At 21.4% G+C, this 19,366-nt stretch overlaps 1 protein-coding gene across 15 annotated transcripts in view; it reads right to left on the bottom strand.

Moving 5' to 3' along the window:
• Positions 1-19,366, bottom strand: part of LOC122498042 (growth factor receptor-bound protein 14-like) — an 857,844-nt gene that overhangs the window by 117,340 nt on the left and 721,138 nt on the right. For all 15 annotated transcript variants that reach the window (XM_043605543.1, XM_043605544.1, XM_043605541.1 and 12 more), the window contains one exon: positions 3,037-3,144. In XM_043605543.1, the coding sequence (XP_043461478.1) occupies positions 3,037-3,144 (108 nt within the window). The remainder of the gene's footprint in view (positions 1-3,036; positions 3,145-19,366) is intronic.

The following is a 19,366-nucleotide window of genomic DNA, read 5'->3' as shown; positions in this document are numbered from 1 at the left end:
GCAGTTCTTTCTTCTCCAGCGAAACGGAAAGCACTGCAGATAAATCGAACGATCGCAGAAAATTTATTGTCGCTGGAGCAGGCGATAAACTTCTTGATATACGAGCCAATACGTTAATTCGGCGCACCATTTAACCGTTGCATAAATACAGTGCTGCTTAATGCTCTAAACGAATCACGGTGGTTTCAATAAAAAAAAATCCGGAAAATAAATAAAAAAAAAAAAAAAAAAAACGGTACATATATATCACTCTCTCGAGGCTAACTTCTGTGGATGCATTTTTATTCCTATAAACCGATTATTCGCGCTTGCTCTTTCATTATTTTTTTTTGTAAATATCTCGACAATTGTCATTAAATCTCTTACGGAAATTTTTTCTATATCTATATATAACGTGATGGTCAATTTATTATTATTATTATTATTATTATTATTATTATTATTATTATTATTATTATTATTATTATTATTATTATTATTATTATTATTATTATTATGAAAATGACCAATTTTTTTATTTCTAAATAGAAATTTTTGAATAATTTCATAATCAGAATTTTTTAAATTCATTTATTAAGTACATAATTAATTATTATTGTTTATATTTTCCAAAATTTTAATTTCTTCACTAGAATTCAATTATTTTCATAAATAATAACATCCTTCGAAAGAATAATTCTTCCGAAGAATGTTATTTTGATTTAAGAATTTTGATAAAATTTCACGACAGAATTTAATTATTTTCTAAAATTTTATTAAATCCTTCGAAACAATTCAACTATTTTTATAAATAGTAAAATTTTTTGCAAAAATTCAATTGTTTTCAACAAAAATTTGACAACATTTCTCGAAAAAATTCAATTATTTTCTAAAATTTTAATAAATCCTTCGAAATAATTCAATTATTTTTATAAATAGTAAAATTCTTTGCAAAAATTCAATTATTTTGAAAAAATACTGTATCTATACTATTTTCAAGACAACTTTAAAAAATTCTTTAAAAGAATTTAATTATTTACAACAACTCTAATAAAATTGTTTAAAAAAGTTTAACTTTCTATCAATAATTTTAATAAAATTTTAATAGTAAAATTATTAATTATAATTATTAACAAAATCGATTATATTCGATAAATTAAAGAAATTTTTTGAAAGAATTTAATTATTTTCTATATTTTAGTAAAATTTGTTGAATAAATTGAATTATTTTAGAAAATTGTAATAAAATTCTCAGAAGAAATTAATTATTTTTTTAAAAGTTTAATAAAATTCAATAGTTAAATGTTAAATGTTTAATTATTATTAAGAAACACGATTATTTTAAAAATTTAACAAAAAATTCTTTATAAAATTTAATTGCTTAAGAAATTTTTAATTAAAATTATTAATAAAACTATTATTTAAAAAAAATTCAAAGAAATTCATCAAAAAAAATTGAATTAGCATTTTCGCAAATTTTACTAAAATTCTTTGATGAAATTCAATTATTTTCAAATTTTTTGATAAAATTCAATTATTATTTTCTAGAATTTTTCACTGTTTTTTATGAAAATAATTGAATTATTGCGAAGTAATTTATAAAAAAATTTAAAAAATTACAATTACTTTAAAAAAATTTTAAGTTTTTTAAAATTAAATGGAAAAAATGTTTATAAATTCCATTTGTCAATTATAAATTTTAATTGAAAATGAAATTGTAACTTTTTAAATTTTTAGAAAATGAAGAAAAAAATTTTAATTAAAAAAAAAATGTTCTATTACATTTGTTTACAAATTTCTTTAATTGTAAAAATATTCGAAAATATTAACAACTTCTTTTTAAAATAAATATTTAATTATTATTATTTTTCCAGAGGAATTAAGAAATTTAAAAATCTTAAATTCAAATTAAATTTAAATAATTGAATTCTTTTTGGGAGATTTTTGGGAATTTTAAATTGATTTGAAAATAATTGAACTTTGAGAAAGAATTTTATTATTTTTAAAGATAATTGGGATATTTTGACGAGAATTTTTTTTTAATTTGAAAGATAATTGAATTTTATACAAAGAATTTTATCACTCTTGAAAATAATTGAATTATTGTGTCGAAATTTTAAAAAAAATTTGTAAATAATTGAATTCCTGTGAAATTTTTATTATTTATGAAAATAATTAAATGTTTACGCACAGTTTTATTAAATTTTTTTTTAAATAATTGAATTCCTTTTGGGAAATTTAATTAAAATATCTATTGAAAATCATTTAAATTACTGAGAAAAATTTTTGAAAATAATTGAAAATAGGACAAAAATTTTATTGACATTTTTGAAAATAACTTTGGGGAAAAATTTTCTTAAACAAAATTGGGATTTTGACAAGAATTTTTTTCTTAAATTTTGAACATACCTATTGAATTTTATGAGAAGGATTTTTATTACTTTTGAAAAGAATTGAATTTCTGCAATTATTTATGTAATTTCTCCAAAATTGAATTTTTTTAGTGTTTTCAACAAAAATTTAAATTAGAAAATTTTTAAATTCTATTATTTTTAAAATTGTTAATTTTTATTTAAAAACGTAAGTAAAGAAGTTAGCCGCGCACTTTAGCGCTTGAATTTTTGCTAGTTGACTAATATAAATTTTTTAATTTTTTAGAATACTTTTTAAACTAAAAGTGATCTAAAATTGTTTATTAATTTTATTTAAAGTCTTTATATTTTTAGTCTTTATTTTTTTAGTATATAAAAAAATTGTTTTCAATCAAACTAAACTAAACAGAAATTTTTAAAAACTGGTAAATCATTAATTTCGAATTATTAAAAAAATTATATTTGAAAAATTGGCAAAATATTATTTTAAAACGTTCGAAAAATTCTTTTTTAAAACTACAATAAAAATTTGACGTTGATCCTTAAGAAGTATCTGTCAAAATTTTAATTCAAAACTGAAAATAATTCCCTGGCATCAAAAAATGTCTTGAGAACATTTTCAGTTGACGTGAGTAAAATAAAATCTAGCAGGAGAAAAAAAAAGAAAAAGAAAAAAAAAACTTACATTGGGTACATTGTAGCTGTTGTACTGTTCTTTGGGACTGCCGCCACTTGTCTGCTCACACTGCTTGTTCTTGAAGGCTCTGTAGTTTTCTCTGAGCTGCTTACCGTACTGCAACAAAAATAAAGACTCGTTGTTAGAACACGAGAATTCTTCATTTTCAAACGTCATTATAAAAAATTCATGTGAAAAAAAATTTTATGGTCAAATATAATGTATGCAATAATTATTCTCAATTATAATATATATACCTATTTATTAATATATATTATCAAAAGTATAATGAATAGAATAAAATATAGAAATAGTAAAAAATTATAAATATTACAAAGTATAATAAAGTATATAATAAAGTATAATAAAAAGTATAATAAAAGTAAAAGTAAAAAAAAAGTATAAAAGTAAAAGTATAATAAAATATGTTTAAATATATTTTATTCATATTTATGTACACCAAGTGGAAAAAATGAAAAAAGTGATTAATACTTGTGCGAGAGGATTCAAATTACAGATGCCAAAGGGCAGAGAGAGGATTTTAATAAACAGGATGAGCAGTGAAATAGGAAACCAAATGAAGGTAGTCGAAAGAAAACATATAATTAAAAAAAATAATACCAATATTGGATTACATGGAACCGAATATTCTGATCGGAGACTGGCTTTTAAAATCAGGAAACTGCCTTGTAATTATAAGGTGAAAAAGGGGGATAAGGCAGTTAACTTTTTTCCCCTTTTCTTTCCTAAGGATTCTCTCGAGACTGCTCAGAATTATATTTACTCAACTCAAACAGCATTTATTGTTTTATTAGAAAAACAATTGAGAGAATTACGTTTATTTATTGTCACCTCTGTTTAGATGTAGTACAAAATTTATTCTTCTCATGAATTTAGTAATTTTCCCATTGCTTATTTTATTTGAAATTATTTGAAATTTTCATTTCTGTGGAAAAATAAATAAGAATAAGATTTAAATTTTTGTTTAACAAAAAAGTATTGAAGTTTTGAAAAATTTAATTCAGAAATATTCCAAAAAATTGTTTCTTGAAAAAAAGGAAAAATTTTTTTTTAAATACTTGTATTTCAGGAAATAATTTTTTAAAAAATTGAAACAATTGAAAACTTTGTCAAATTTCATTGAAATAAATTTTATATTTTAATGAATTTTATTTGTTTACCTACTTTTAAAAATTATTTAGAAAAATATAATAATCGTATTTTTGAAGAATTCTAATTAGAAATTTGGAAAAAAATTGAATTTAAAAAAAAAATTAGAATAAAATTACCAGAATAGTTAAAGTTGCGGTTAGAAATATCTTCAATAATTAAATTTAAAGAAAAATTGTTAGAAAAATTTAATTTTTTTTTAAAAATGAAGAATTTTTATTTAATTTCAAAAAGCAGACTTCGCACTCGATAATTAATTTTAAAAAAGTAGTAAAAAAATAAATTATAGCTATCGAAAAATTAAACTTGACGACCGAAAAAACTCATTTTAGATACTTCACAATAGGGTAACTGCACCAATTGCCGAGGGTGCTCCAATTGTCGAGGATAATAATTTTCTTTTTTAGATAAATAGTATAATATATAATTTTTAAGAACAAAAAAAATTTCTAAATAATCTTTGTATTTTCAACTGTATATTTATATATACAAATTTCATAGCGATTCTACTAAAATAATTATTTAATTAATATTATAATTCACTGCTGTGAAATTTACACGAATCTCCATTTTCTTAATACTTCAGGTTGATTAAAACAGATTTTTAGAAATGCAAATTAAACGTATTTATAATGACTTTTTGTGTACAAAATTATTATTATAATTTTGTACACGAACTAAATTAATTTTGTATGCATGTTTTTTTGTTAAAAAAAAATATTTAATATTTTTTAAAAGCAAATCATCGGTATTTGGTTCCTTTTTTTTGACAGTTCCATTTTTCGAGGTAATGACTCGAAAATTGGTGTAGTCACTTTTTTCGCTGATGCACCATTTATCGATGGTTAAGTGTTTATTTACTAAACGTCAAACATAAATGCCAAACATTTATAGGTACAGAGAAAAAGAAAAAAAATGCTCCAAAAATTTACAACCAACAGAAAATAATCAACCAAAAAAACGAGGAAGACGGAAAAAAAATTAATAAAAAAAATGCATTATTTAAAATTAAAAAATTTTGTACTATAGTTTAATTATAATTAACCATTATATTTACAGTTCGTAATAAAAGTTTATTTTATTCGTTTACAAATTTAATGTGACTTAAATTAATTTATTTTTTCAATTAATGTCTGATTAACAAAATTGATTAAATTTAATTAACTTATATTTATAAAAGTTTAAAAAACAGTTAAATAATTTTCTGTCCTGTATCATCTACTATAAAAATGTTTTATATCGATATTATAAATTATTCAATTATAGTTAAATAAATATATTTGTTTTCTGGTAATGTTCTATAATATTTTTATCGAAAAAATAAATATCTACTCGATTTTCTAATATCTGTACAGGTTAATTGTTAGGTTATATTGGGTTATATGTTTAAAAATGTCATACCCTCGACAATTGGAACAGACCCTCGAGAAATTAGCACAAGACCATCGACAAATGGTGCTTTTGCTCGATTGACTTTTAAATATATTTTTTGCTTAACAATTTAGTTTATATTAAAAAAATAAATATAAATATTAAACATTATTAGATCCTTCGTCCAAATATACAAAAATCTAATTTTAAAGTGCATTTACTTCCGAGAAAAAAAATTTCAAAGTCACATGTTGCCTAAAACCCTCGACAATTGGTACAGTTACCCTACTGACAAAAATTCCATTCTATATTTTATTTTCCTGACTTTTTCCTAATTTTCATCAAAAATATTTACTTCTTTCTTATCCTGATAATAAATTGAATTCCTGCAACGAATTTTATTATCCATGAAGGAATTTTAATATTTATAAAAATAATTTAACTTTTGCGAATAATTTTATAAAATTTTTAAATAATTTATTTCTTTCGACTAATTTTATGCAAATTCTATAATTTAAATAATTGAATTCCTAAAAAATTTTTCATATTCATGAGAAAAATTGAATTCTTACGAATATTTTTACAAAGAATTTTTTAAATAATTGAATTTTGTTTAGAAATTTTATGAAAATAGTCTATATTGAAAATCATTGAATTGCGAAAAGTTTTTAAAAATAATTCAATTTTACAAAGAATTCAATTAAAATTTTTGATAATAATTGAATGTCTGTGTGTTATTTTATTAAATTTTTTTGAAAATGTAATTGAATTCCTGAAAAGCATTTTATTATTTATGAAAATAATTGAAAATAACTGAATTCCTGCCAACGATTTTATTAGAATTTTTTTTAATAATTGAATTTCCAAGAAGAAATTTATTATTTTTAAAAATAATTGAATTCTTGTGATGAATATTCTTAGGTATTTATGAAAATAATTGAATTTTGCAAAGAATTTTATTAAAATGCCTCAAAATAATTGAATTTTCAGGAAAAATTTTGTTATTTATTTTTAATAATTGAATTCTTTCGAAGAATTATTTATGTAAATAATTGAATTCTTGGGAAGAATTTTATTAAAATTTAAAAGAATAATTGAATTATTTCAAAAAATTTAATCAAAATTGTATTTAAAATATCTAATTGTTTTCTTTCGAACAATTTTATTAAATTTAAGGGCATTTAAACCATTATGACGTCATGGTTTGTGCAAAGCATTTATTCTAAAGCCGTGACGTCATAATGGTTCAAATGCCCTTAAAATATTTGAAAATAATTGAATTCTTGCAAAGAATTTAAAAAATACAATTTTTTGAGAAATTGAAAAATTTTCAAAATTAATTGAATTCCTGAGAAGAATTTTATTATTTTTGAAAATAATTGAATTCTTCAATCATGAATTTTATAAACATTGTATTAAATAATTATTCTTTTCAAAATATAATAAATATTATGAAAATTTTTCTTTTTATATAATTTAATTCTCGGAGGAAAACTTTATTTGTAAAAATAATTGAATTTTTCGATTAATTAATTTAAAACAGTATTAAAAATAATTGAAATTCTTTGATGAGTTTTATTATTTATGAAAATAATTGAATTCTTGCTTAGAAGTTTATCAAAAACTTTTTTTTTAAATAATTGAATTTCCATGAAAAATGTTATTATTAGTAAAAGTAATTGGATTGTTGTGAAGAATTGTATAAAAATTTTGTTAAATAATTGATTTTTTCTAAATGTTGATAAAAATGTTATTCTAAATTAATTGAATTCCTGTGTAAATTTTATTATGTATTTATACAAATAATTGAATTTTAAATGATGAATTTCATCAATTTTTTTTAAATAATTCAATTTTTTTGCGAAATTTTATTAAAAATAGTAGATATTGAAAATAATTCAATTTCGACTATTTTTGTAAATAATTGAATTCTTCCTAAAAATTAAAAAAAAAAATTTTTTTTAAATAGTTGATTTTTTTGAGGAATTGAAATTAAATTTTACAGAATAATTACATTTTTCGAGCAATTCCTGTAAAATTGTATTAACATTAATCGAAATTCTGCGACGAATTTTATTATTTATGAAAATAATTGAAAAGTTGCGAAAAATTTTATTAAACTGTTCAAAAATAATTCAATTTTTACGAAGATTTTTACAAAAATATTTTTAAATAATTGAAATCTGTTTGGAAATTTTATGAAAATAGTAGATATTGAAAATCATTGAATTGCTAATAGTGTTTAAAAATAATTAAATTTTACAAAGAATTCTATTAAAATTTTTGAGAATAATTGAATGTCAGTGTGGCATTTTATTAGATTTTTTTTTTTTTTTGAAAATAATTTAATTCCTAAAAAGCATTTTATTATTTATAAAAATATTTGAATTCTTGCGAACGATTTTATTAGAATTTTTTTTAAATAATTGAGTTTTTAAGAAGAAATTTATTACTTTTAAAAATAATTGAATTCTTGGAATGAATATGGTTATTTATGCGAAAATAATTGAATTTTGCTATGAATTTTATTAAAATTTTCAAAAATAATTGAATTCTTGCTAAGAATTATATCAAAAAATTTTTTAAATAATTGTATTCCGTGAAAAATTGTTATTATTAGATAAAGCACTTGAATTATTCTGAAGAATTGTATAGAAATTTTTTGAATTGAATTCTTGTGACAATTTTATTATTTATGAAAATAATTGAATTTTATCAATTTGTTTTTTAAATAATTGAATTCTCTTGTGAAATTTGATGAAAATAGTATATATTGAAAATAGAATTTCGAATATTTTTTGAAAATAATTGTATCGTTTTTAAAGAGATTGATTATAATTTTTGAGAATAGTTTTTTGATTTCTAGTATTAGCGAATTTATAAAGTAGTGGGAATTATTATTTAATATTAAAATATTAATATTAAAATTAATATAATATTTTATATATTAATTAATTATATTATATTAATTAATATTTTTAATAATAATTAACATTAAAATAATATTAATTTACAAAATTCAGTTTATTTTTTTGTATACATCTTTCTTCGTTTGAATTTTATCGTTCCTCTCTTTCTCTCTTTTTCTCCCTAGTAATATTATTCAGCGGCAATAAAAAATTACAATTGGACAACAATCGAAGAGTTTATGATGAATGTAAATTGACTTTTGAAAATGGTAAAACTTTGTTTTGACGAATTTTAGATACATTTATGTGTCAATACATATGTATATGTAAAATATATTCACACATTGCACACCTGGTGTGGAGAATTGTTTATCGGGGCGGAAATCGATCGAAATCGAAATGTGGCAGTCCGCACAATAGGCCAGACCGAAGATAATTTAATGGCGAGGGAGGAGAGAGCGGGGTGGGTGGATGGCCCTCGCCTCCTCTTCGTTCGAATCAAAGTTTCGTAATTTCCTGCGTTACGTTTGCCTCGGTACTTCACACCTCACTCGACCGTTTGCTATACCCATTCTAGTTTGCAATTTAAATCTCTTATCTTTGCACTAGAACTGCAAACTTTAACTCCTAAAGTAACAATTAAGTCGCCCCCCCCCCCCAAAGATTCCCAAAGATTCCCAAAGGGGGAACATTTTCGAGCAAGAGAAACACATTGAATGGCGCACGCGAGAAGATTTTCATTTCACTTTATCTCTTTCACTCTTTGTATGCGCGGTTTATAAATCATTTTGAAAAAACAAGATTAAATTACACTTCATATAGAAAGTTTGAAAATAATTCGACAAGGGTGAGGCGCAAAAATAATTTCTCGCGCCAAAATCCATTTCAAAGTGTGGTTATAATTATAGGGTACAGTCCGCTCTTTCTCTATCTCTCTCTCGCTTCTTTAGGGCGAAATGAATAACTGTGAGAAAGCGAAAATAAACTGCGTTTTAATAGCGGGTTTTTGGAAAAGCTAAAGATGATTATTGTAATCATATAATATGGGGTGCATCATTCTTCTATAAAGTTCAATCTCTTTTTTTCTTTGTATAAATAATCATAAAAATTAATTAATTATTTAAAGCTTCAATTAAAAATTATCATTCGTTACAAAAAGTACAACCATTAGAAAAATAAAAGAAGAAAAATAAATAATAAAAATATAAATAATAATGCAAAAGAAAATCATTGACCGAAATTTATTATAAAGAATCGATTTCTTCATGTTTTATAATAATTAAAGATGACCGAGTGATAAAATCATTATCAATTCAATTATTATTTCCAAGAATTTTTAACTAAAACTCTTCTTTTAATCGAATTTTTCTAATAATTTTCAAAAAAATGTTTTTTGACAATTTTCAAATCCATTTGATTACAATATTCAATTTTACGAAATTTCAATTACTTGTAAATTCTTCAATTAAATATATATCAGAAAAGTAAAAATTTAAAATAATAAAAAAAAATTCAATTAACCTTCTTAAAAACAATTAATTTCACAATTCAATTATTTCTAAAAATTCACGCTCTAATGCTTTTAATATTCAATTATAATCTAAAATTTTAACTGAAATTCATTTTTAAATCAATTTTTTTTTATATTCTACTAGAATTCAATTTTTTAAATACAAAAAAAATTTATTGAATAATTGCATGTTTCTTAAAATGGAATTCTCATAAAGAATTTTATCAATAAATTTTTAAATAATTGAATTCTTTAGACAAATTTTAATAAAATTTTTTAATAAAAATAATTGAAATTCTGCGATGAGTTTTATTATTTCCGAAAATAATTGAATTCCTAAGGAGAATTTTATTATTTTTCAACAATATTTAATATTTGCGAAGAATATTATTACTCTTGAAAATAATTGAATTTCTGGAATAATTTGTAACTTTTCCAAAATTAAATTTTTTTTCGTGTTTTAGACTAAAATTCTTCTATAAATGCATTATTTTTAATAATTTTTGAAAAAGTTCTTTAAGAATTTTCAAATTCATTTGTTTACAATTAAATTTTACAAAATTTAAATTATTCTTGAATTATTTAATTAAATATATATTAGAAAATAAAAATTTCAAATAATTTAAAATAAAAATCCGCAATTAAACTTCTCTCAAAAAAATTAATTCCCCAGAATTGTTAGTTAAAAATATGAAAAATTCAGATTTTTAAACATTTTAATTTAAAACCTTTTCGAAATTCAATTATTTCTAATAATTCACGCTATATTGCTTTTAATATTCAATTATAATTTATATAATCTAAAATTTTAACTTAAATTCATTCTTAAATCAATTTGTCTTAAAAAATTCTACTAGAATTCAATTATTTATAAAATTGAAATCTCATAAAGAATTATACCAATAAATTTTTGAATAATTGATTTCTTTTGACGAATTTTAATAACAATTTTAAAAACTAATTACATTTTTCGAGGAATTGGATTAAAATTGTATTAAAAATAATTGAAATTCTGCGATGAGTTTTATTATTATTGTGAAAATAATTGAATTCCTATAAAAAGAATTTTATTATTTACGGAAATAATTAAATCCCTGTAAAAATTTTATTATTTAGGAAAATAATTGAATGATTGCTAAGAAATTTATAAAAAATTTAAAAATAATCCAATTTCTGTGAAATTTTTATTATTTTATAAAAATAATTAAAGGTTTGCGTAGAATTTTATTAATTTTTATTAAATAATTAAATTTTTTTTAAATTTGATATTAAAATAGTATTAATGATCATTGAATTGAGGAAAATTTTTGAAAATAATTGAAATTTTGCCAAGAATTTGTAACTTTCCAATTTTTTTCTTCGTCTTTTTAACTAAAATTCTTCTATAAACCATTATTTGTAATAAATCTTAAAAAAGTTCTTTGAAAATTTTCAACTTTATTTGTTTATAATTATTTAATTTTACAAAATTTCAATTATTCGTAAATTTTTCAATTAAATATATGTTAGAAAATAAAAACTTGAAATTCTTTCAAAGAAAAAAAAATTTCGCAATTAAACTTTCTGAAAAATGTTAATTCCAGTGAATTGTTAGTTAAAAGTATGAAAAATTCAGATTTGCAAAGATTTTAATTTGAAACCTTTTCAAAATTCAATTATTTCTTAAAATTCACGCTCTGGATGCATTTAATGTTCAATTATAATCTAAAATTTTAACTGAAATCAATTTTTAAATGAATTTTTATTAGAAAATTCTACTAGAATTCAATTATTTGAAATTTAATTAATACAAAAATAAATACAAAATAAATACAAAAAAACAATTTATTGAATAGTTGCATGTTTCATAAAATTGAAGTCTCATAAAGAATGTTTTAAATAAATTTTTAAATAATTGATTTCTTTTTGACGAATTTTAATAAAATTTTTAAGAATAATTACACTTTTCGAGAAATTTGATTAAAATTGTGTTAAAAATAATTGAAATTCTGCAATGAGTTTTATTATTTATGAGAATAATTGAATTCCTAAAAATAATTTTATTATTTACGAAATTAAAATAGTAGATATTAAAAATCATTGAATAGAGGTAAATTTTTTGAAAATTATTAAATTTTGGAGAAGAATTTAATTATTTAAAAAAAATAATTGAAATTTTGACGAGAGTTTTAAAAAATTTTTGAACATAATTGAATTTCTGCAAAGAATTTTGTTACTTTTAATTTTTTGAAAATAATTGAATTTAATCAAATTACGGACTTTACGGACCTTTTTTTTAAAAAAAACTGACTTTTATGGACTTGAAGCAAATTTACGGACCTAGTTCGAGCCCTGCTGTACACACTAAAAAAAAAGTTTTACTTTTAGCCTGTTTTCGAGGCTGAATTTAAGGTGTAAACGGAGTCAGCCTCATTAAACAAGGACAGACTTATGTGAAATACATGGGCTGAATTTAAGGTGTAAACGGAGTCAGACTTTTTTTTTCCTGTGTAGTAGTTGACACACTTGGACTAGTTTATTATAATCTGGAGTATTAGTTTAACAAATAAATAAATAAAAAATAATAAATTTAGTTATAATTTTTTTTGTTTTCGCAAATTGTATTATTTAAAAAATTACGCGCGAAAGTAGAAGAAAGCAAGTAGGCGTAGCAAAAGGAAACAAAGGAAAACGGGAATTGATAAATTTATAATCGATGTGAAATTGTCGTTCTCTTATATATATAGTTTGAAATGCAGAAAAAGAGTTGTACGAAAATTGGATAAATTTCGTATGCACGTACGTTATATGGAAAAGGACAGGTGTAAGTGAGGTGGTGCAACGACTGTGTGGGAATGTGGGTGTGCGGACCATGGTATGACCCGCCGTATCGACCCATAAGGTTGGCGGACACACAACGGACGAACAGACTGAACTATGTTACAAAACCGATAGACTTGTCTACCAACTTTCCTTCAAAAAAAAGCTCTTCTCATTTCTCCAAAAAAAAGGAAGAAGAAGAATAAAAAGTATATAAATTTGTCCCCAAGTTTCATCAGCAATTTCCCAGCAATTACATTAAATTTTCAACTTTTTTTATACTCCAATAGGTGCATCCAATATGTTCAGTATTGTTTTTACAAATAAATCGATTCAACACTCATTACTATAGCGAAATCGAATATTGTTTCCACAAGTATTAAAATCAATTTTTTTGTGCATATTTATTTGTTTATTTGTTTTATTTTTATTATTTGTTTAGTTTTATTTATTTTACCCCATTTATTGATTTTTATATATTTGTTTTCAATAACTTATTTTTTATTTGCATTCGATTTTTAGTTTGACTTTGTTCATTTCATTTGTTACTGTTATTACTTTATTTTTATTTATTTATTTTACTTCATTTGTTTATTTTTGTTCATCGATTCTTATGTTATTAAATTTGTGGTTTATGTGTTTAGTTCATAAAATTCAATTGCTTTCAAAATTCCCAATTAAAATTATTAAAGAAACTCCATTAGTTTAAAAAAAATTCAAACAAATTCTTCAAAATAATTTATTTATGATTTTTTAAAATTTTCATAAAATTTTTTGCGAAAATTCAGATATTTTCCTAAATAATAAAATTCTTTGAAGGAATTCTATTATTATCAAATTTTTTGATAAAATTCTTTGCAATAATTCGAGGGTTTTCAATACATTAAATTTTAAAATTGAAAATATTTGAAAAGAAAAATTATAAAAAAGTTAAAAAACAAAAAAGCAAACAACAACTAACTTCAAACTGCGAACAGATAACCGGAACATGTACTTATTATTATTATTATTAATAATTAATTAATGTTATAATTATTTTTATTTTAAAATTAATTCAAAATTGTACTGACAAATAGAAATCATCAGAATTTTTTTCACTTCTTTTCATCAAAAGACTAAAATTTTGTTAAATATTATGTTTTGTCAAATTGAAATTATGCAGATTTTTGTTCTTTACTTCTAAACAAAATTAGAAAATTGTTAAACAACTGTGATTAAGAAATAGAAAATTTATTTATTTTGCATTATTTTTGTTTATGAATCACAATTTTTTTAACAAAATTATTATTTTGTTTTAGAAAAAGAAGAAAAATATTTGCACAATTTCTATTTTTAATCTTATTTTTGGAACAGGATTTTCCACAGAAATTAGTAAATTCAAAAATTTCAAATTCAAACCTATTTAAGGAGGTTCTCCGGCTGCTACTCTTGAAAAAATCGATTTTCTTCTAATTTTATTTAAATTTTGAGGAAATGTTTCTTCGAGTGCGCTCTAAATGTGGTAGAAATTTCAGAACCCTTTGCCATGCTAAATTTTGAAATATTCAAGTTCAAACTTCAGCTTCTACATGCGATTATTTTGAAAATGAAAAATGCCAACTACGATATCTCGTTTTTTGACATGGCAAAGGGTTCTGAAATTTCTACCACATTTAGAGCGCACTCGAAGAAACATTTCCTCAAAATTTAAATAAAATTGGAAGAAAATCGATTTTTTCAAGAGTAGCAGCCGGAGAACCTCCTTAAAATTAAACAACTTATAAAAGTATTTCTTCATGTTTTATAATAATTAAAAATGACCGAGTGATAAAATCATTATTTTACATTAACTGTAAGTTCTTCAAAATTATTTTCATCATTTCAATTCAATTATTATTTCCTAGAATTTTTAATTATTTTTTATGAAAATAATTGAATTCCTTAAAAAAAATTTATTTTTTATGAAAATAATTGAATTATTGCGAAGAAAATTATAAAAAAATTTGAAAATAATTGAATTTTGTAGAAAAATTTTGTTATTTATAAAGAAAATTTGGATTTTGACAAGAATTTTTTTTTTTAATTTTGAACATAATAATTGAATTTTATGAGAAGGATTTTGATTAGTTTTGAAAATAATTGAATTTCTGCAATTATTTGTAATTTCTTTAAAATTGAATTTTTTTAGTGTTTTCAACAAAAATTTGAATTAAAAATTTGTATTCCTTAAAAAAATTATATTATTTATGAAAATAATTAAATGAGAATAATTGAAATTTTTCAAAGAATATTATTAACATTTTTGAAAATAATTGAATTTCGTGTAGAAGAATTTTGTTATTTATAAAGAAAATTTAGATTTTGACAAGAATTTTTTTTTGACATTCATAAAAATAATTGAATAAATAGAGAAAATAAATTTTAAAATTCGGATAGCCAAAAAAAAGTTCGGATAATAGAAATTCGGATAAAATGATTTTCGGTTCGGATAATAGAGGTTTCGGATAACAGAGGTTCGGATAATCGAGGTTCCACTGTAATATGAAAATGTCAAAAATAATAAAACATTTTTATTTTCGACTTTATAAGGAAAGAGTTTAAAAATAAGAATTTCTTTTCCGGATAGAAAAAAAAATTCTAACAATAAGAGAATAAATTCAGAATGGAAGAAAATTATTGGTATTGAATTTTTTTTTGTTGAGGTTAATAATAAATTTTTCGTTGTTTCTCATAGGAATGGCTGTAAAGAAGTAGATTTCTTGTATCGGCAATTTTTCTTCTCGACTTGAAAAGTAAGAGAGGAATGAATAAGAAGAAAAAGAAGAAAAGACGAGGAAATGATGGAAGATGAAATATGGACTTCATGAAGAGGCGATTGTTTAGAAAAAGCGAAAAGAACGAACGAATTACAAGGGAAGGAGAGATAGAATGAAAGAGAGAGAGAGAGAGAGAGACTGGTTATGGCCATACCAGTAAAGTAAAGCCTCGAAGGCACTTTAGTCTCTCTTTTTCTTTGGTTTCATAGAGTATAAGGCCCACCCTAAGAAATGGCTAAGTACTACATTGCGCTATCCCTGGCAAAGGGGGCGTTCTACAAAACCCAAGAAGCAGATCAGAGTGAGGAAAATTATGAGGTTCAAGACAAAAGATAAATGGAAAAAAATATATAAATACAATGTCAATCACAAGAACCCAACATTAAAAACTATAATTTTATTTACAAAAAAAAAAGAATATTATAATTGAATATTCCTTTAATATTTATTCAAACAATTTTGCTTTTATTATAGAAATAGAAATATTTTTCAAATCTTTTCCAATATTGAATATAAAATTCTATATTTAAAGAAAAATATAAAAATGCACGTTTTTAATAATGTTGATCCTTATTTAGTATATTTTAAATTTGTAAAATATTTTATTACCTCTGAAGGAAAAGAATTTTCGCAGAAAATTGTCGCTTCATGATAATTTCCTTCTCATTTTGTTTCTTATCTCAATTTGTAGCAATCTTTTTCCCATGATTCATTCCGAATCGTGCTTTGTTTCGCAGCTTTCTTCTGACATGCATTTTCCCCCAGGCAATTATTATCTACACTTTGAATTTTACAAGAAAGAAAATCTCGAGTTTTGTTTCTTTTTTACTTGAATCATATATGCTCCTTTAAATTATTTTAGTTCGTATATTTTCTTTGCTTATCTTTTTATTTATTTCCACTTTTTACATATTTAATTATTTACCTTTTTCATTTTATTTATTTTATTTATTCTATTTGTTCAATTTTTTTATTTATTAAGTTAGTTATTCTTTTATTCATTTAAATGCTTTTCAATTTCCTCTATTTATTCTACTTGAATTTTTTTCTTCCGTTGCTACTTTTCTTCTATTTATTTTGTTTTAACTTTTCTTTATTTACTCTGTTCATTTGTTTATTTATTTTAATTGTGGTTTTATTCTCTTCTTTAGGTAATTTTATTTGTGTAATAAATAGAGAATAATATAATTATATTAAATTATAATATAAAATTATAATTAAATTCAAATAATTGAATTCTTTCGACGCATTTTAATAATTTTTTTATTAAAAATAATTGAAATTCTGCGATGAGTTTTATTATTTGTGAAAATAATTAAATCCATGAGAAGAATTTTATTCTTTTTGAACAATATTTAATTTTTGCAAAGAATATTATTACTCTTGAAAATAATTGAATTTCTGCAATAATTTGTAACTTTTCTAAAATTATATATTTTTTTTTGTGTTTTTAATTAAAATTCTTCTATAAATGCATTATTCTTAATAATTTTTGAAAAAGTTCTTTGAAAATTTTAAATTCATTTGTTTACAATTAAATTTTACAAAATTTCAATTATTCTTGAATTCTTTTATTAAATATATATTAAAAGAAAAAACCTTTTCAAATTTCAATTATATCTAAAAATTCACATTCTAATGTTTTTAATATTCAATTATAATTAATAATCTAAAATTTTAACTCAAATTATTCTTAAATCAATTTTTATTTGAAAATTCAACAAGACTTCAATTATTCGAATTTAAAAAAACAATTTATTGAATATTTGCATGTTTCTTGAAATCGAATTCTTACGAAGAATTTTATTAATGAATTTTTAAATAATTAAATTCTTTTCACGAATTTTAATAAAATTTTGTATTATTTATGAAAATAATAGAATTTCTATAAAAAGAATTTTATTATTTATGAAAATAATTGAATGATTGCTAAGAAATTTATAAAAAATTTACAAATTATACAATTTCTGTGAAATTTTTATTATTTTATAAAAATAATTAAAGGTTTGCGTAGAAATGTATTATATTTTTTTAATAATATTGAATTCTTTTGGAAAATTTTATTTAAATAGCAGATATTAAAGATCATTGAATTCAGAAAAATTTTTGAAAATAATTGAAAATTTGCCAAGAATTTTATTGAAATTTTTAAAAATAATTTAGTTTAGAAGAAAAGTTTAATTATTTCTAAAAATAATTAAAATTTTGACAAGAATTTAAAAAAATTTTTGAAGATAATTGAATTTTTGCGAATAATTTTATTACTTCTGAAAACAATAAAATTTCTGTAATTATTTGTAACATTCCCATTTTTTTTCGTGTTTTTAACTAAAACTCTTCTATAAATGCATTATTTTTAATAATTTTTGAAAAAGTTCTTTGAAAATTTTCAAATTCATTTGTGTACAATTCAATTTCACAAAATTTCAATTATTTGTAAATTCTTCAATATTAAATTAGAAAATAAAAACTTCAAATAATTTTTAAAAAAAATTCGCAATTAAACTTTCTGAAAAAAATTAATTCCACTGAATTGTTAGTTAAAAGTATTTTAAAATTCAGATTTGCAAAGATTTTAATTTGAAACCTTTTCAAAATTCAATTATTTCTAAAAAAAATTATCACACTCTAATGCTTTTAATATTCAATTATATATTTAAAATCTAAAATTTTTAAATAATTGATTTTTTTTTGACGAATTTTAATAAAATTTTTAAGAATAATTACATTTTTTGAGAAATTTGATGAAAATTGTATTAAAAATAATTGAAATTCTGCTATGAGTTTTATTATCATTGTGAAAATAATGGAATCACTAAGAACAACTTTATTATTTACGAAAATAATTGAATCCCTGTAAAAATTTTATTATATTGAAAATAATTGAATGATCGCTAAGAAATTTATAAAAAATTTATAAATAATTCTATTTCTGTGAAATTTCTATTATTTTATAAAAATAATTAACCCCTTGACTGTGAGGGTACGTCTATAGACGTACATTTGAAAGTGGGCTTCCAGTGTGAGGTACGTCTATAGACGTACATACAAAAAAATTGATAAAAGGCAGAAAAAACAAGTATATTTACGTCACACATACGTTACTTATGGTATTTTCGACGCTAAATTCGAAACTGAAGTCAAATTTTGAAAATTTGAAAATCAAAATCCAATATGGCTGCTCAAAAGTAGACTGTTTTGAATGATACTTTTATTATATTAAATCTCAGGCAGCATACATTATTATATCAAAATAATATTTCACACAATTATATCAAAATGTTGTCGACGTCGCTGGTTACAAATATGAAATTAGAATTTCGAAATTCAAAATGGCGGATTTGGATCCGCCATTTTGAATTTCGATGATGGACTAATTTTTTTAAATTCATTGAATTCGCTTAAAACTTGTTACTCGGGGGTTTTCGAGGTCGCTGATTCCGAATATGAAGTTAGATTTTCGAAATTCAATATGGCGGATCCAAAATGGCGGACATATTTTTTTGTATTCATTGGATTTGCCTAAAACTTGTTACTCTGGGGTTTTCGAGGTCGCTGATTCGGAATATGAAGTTAGATTTTCGAAATTCAAAATGGCGGATCCAAAATGGCGGACGTATTTTTTGAATTCATTGTATTCGCTTGAAACTTGTTACTCGGGGGTTTTTAGGGTCGCTGATAACGAATCTAAGCTCAGATTTTAAAAATTAAAAATGGCGGATCCAATATGGCAAACATATTTTTTTAATTTCTCGGATTCGATTGAAACTTGTTACTTAGGGGTT

This window comes from Leptopilina heterotoma, unplaced genomic scaffold (assembly GCF_015476425.1).
Source record: "Leptopilina heterotoma isolate Lh14 unplaced genomic scaffold, ASM1547642v1 Lhet_14, whole genome shotgun sequence".
Classification (NCBI taxonomy): Eukaryota; Metazoa; Arthropoda; class Insecta; order Hymenoptera; family Figitidae; genus Leptopilina; species Leptopilina heterotoma.
This window is presented reverse-complemented; position numbering and strand designations above follow the sequence as displayed.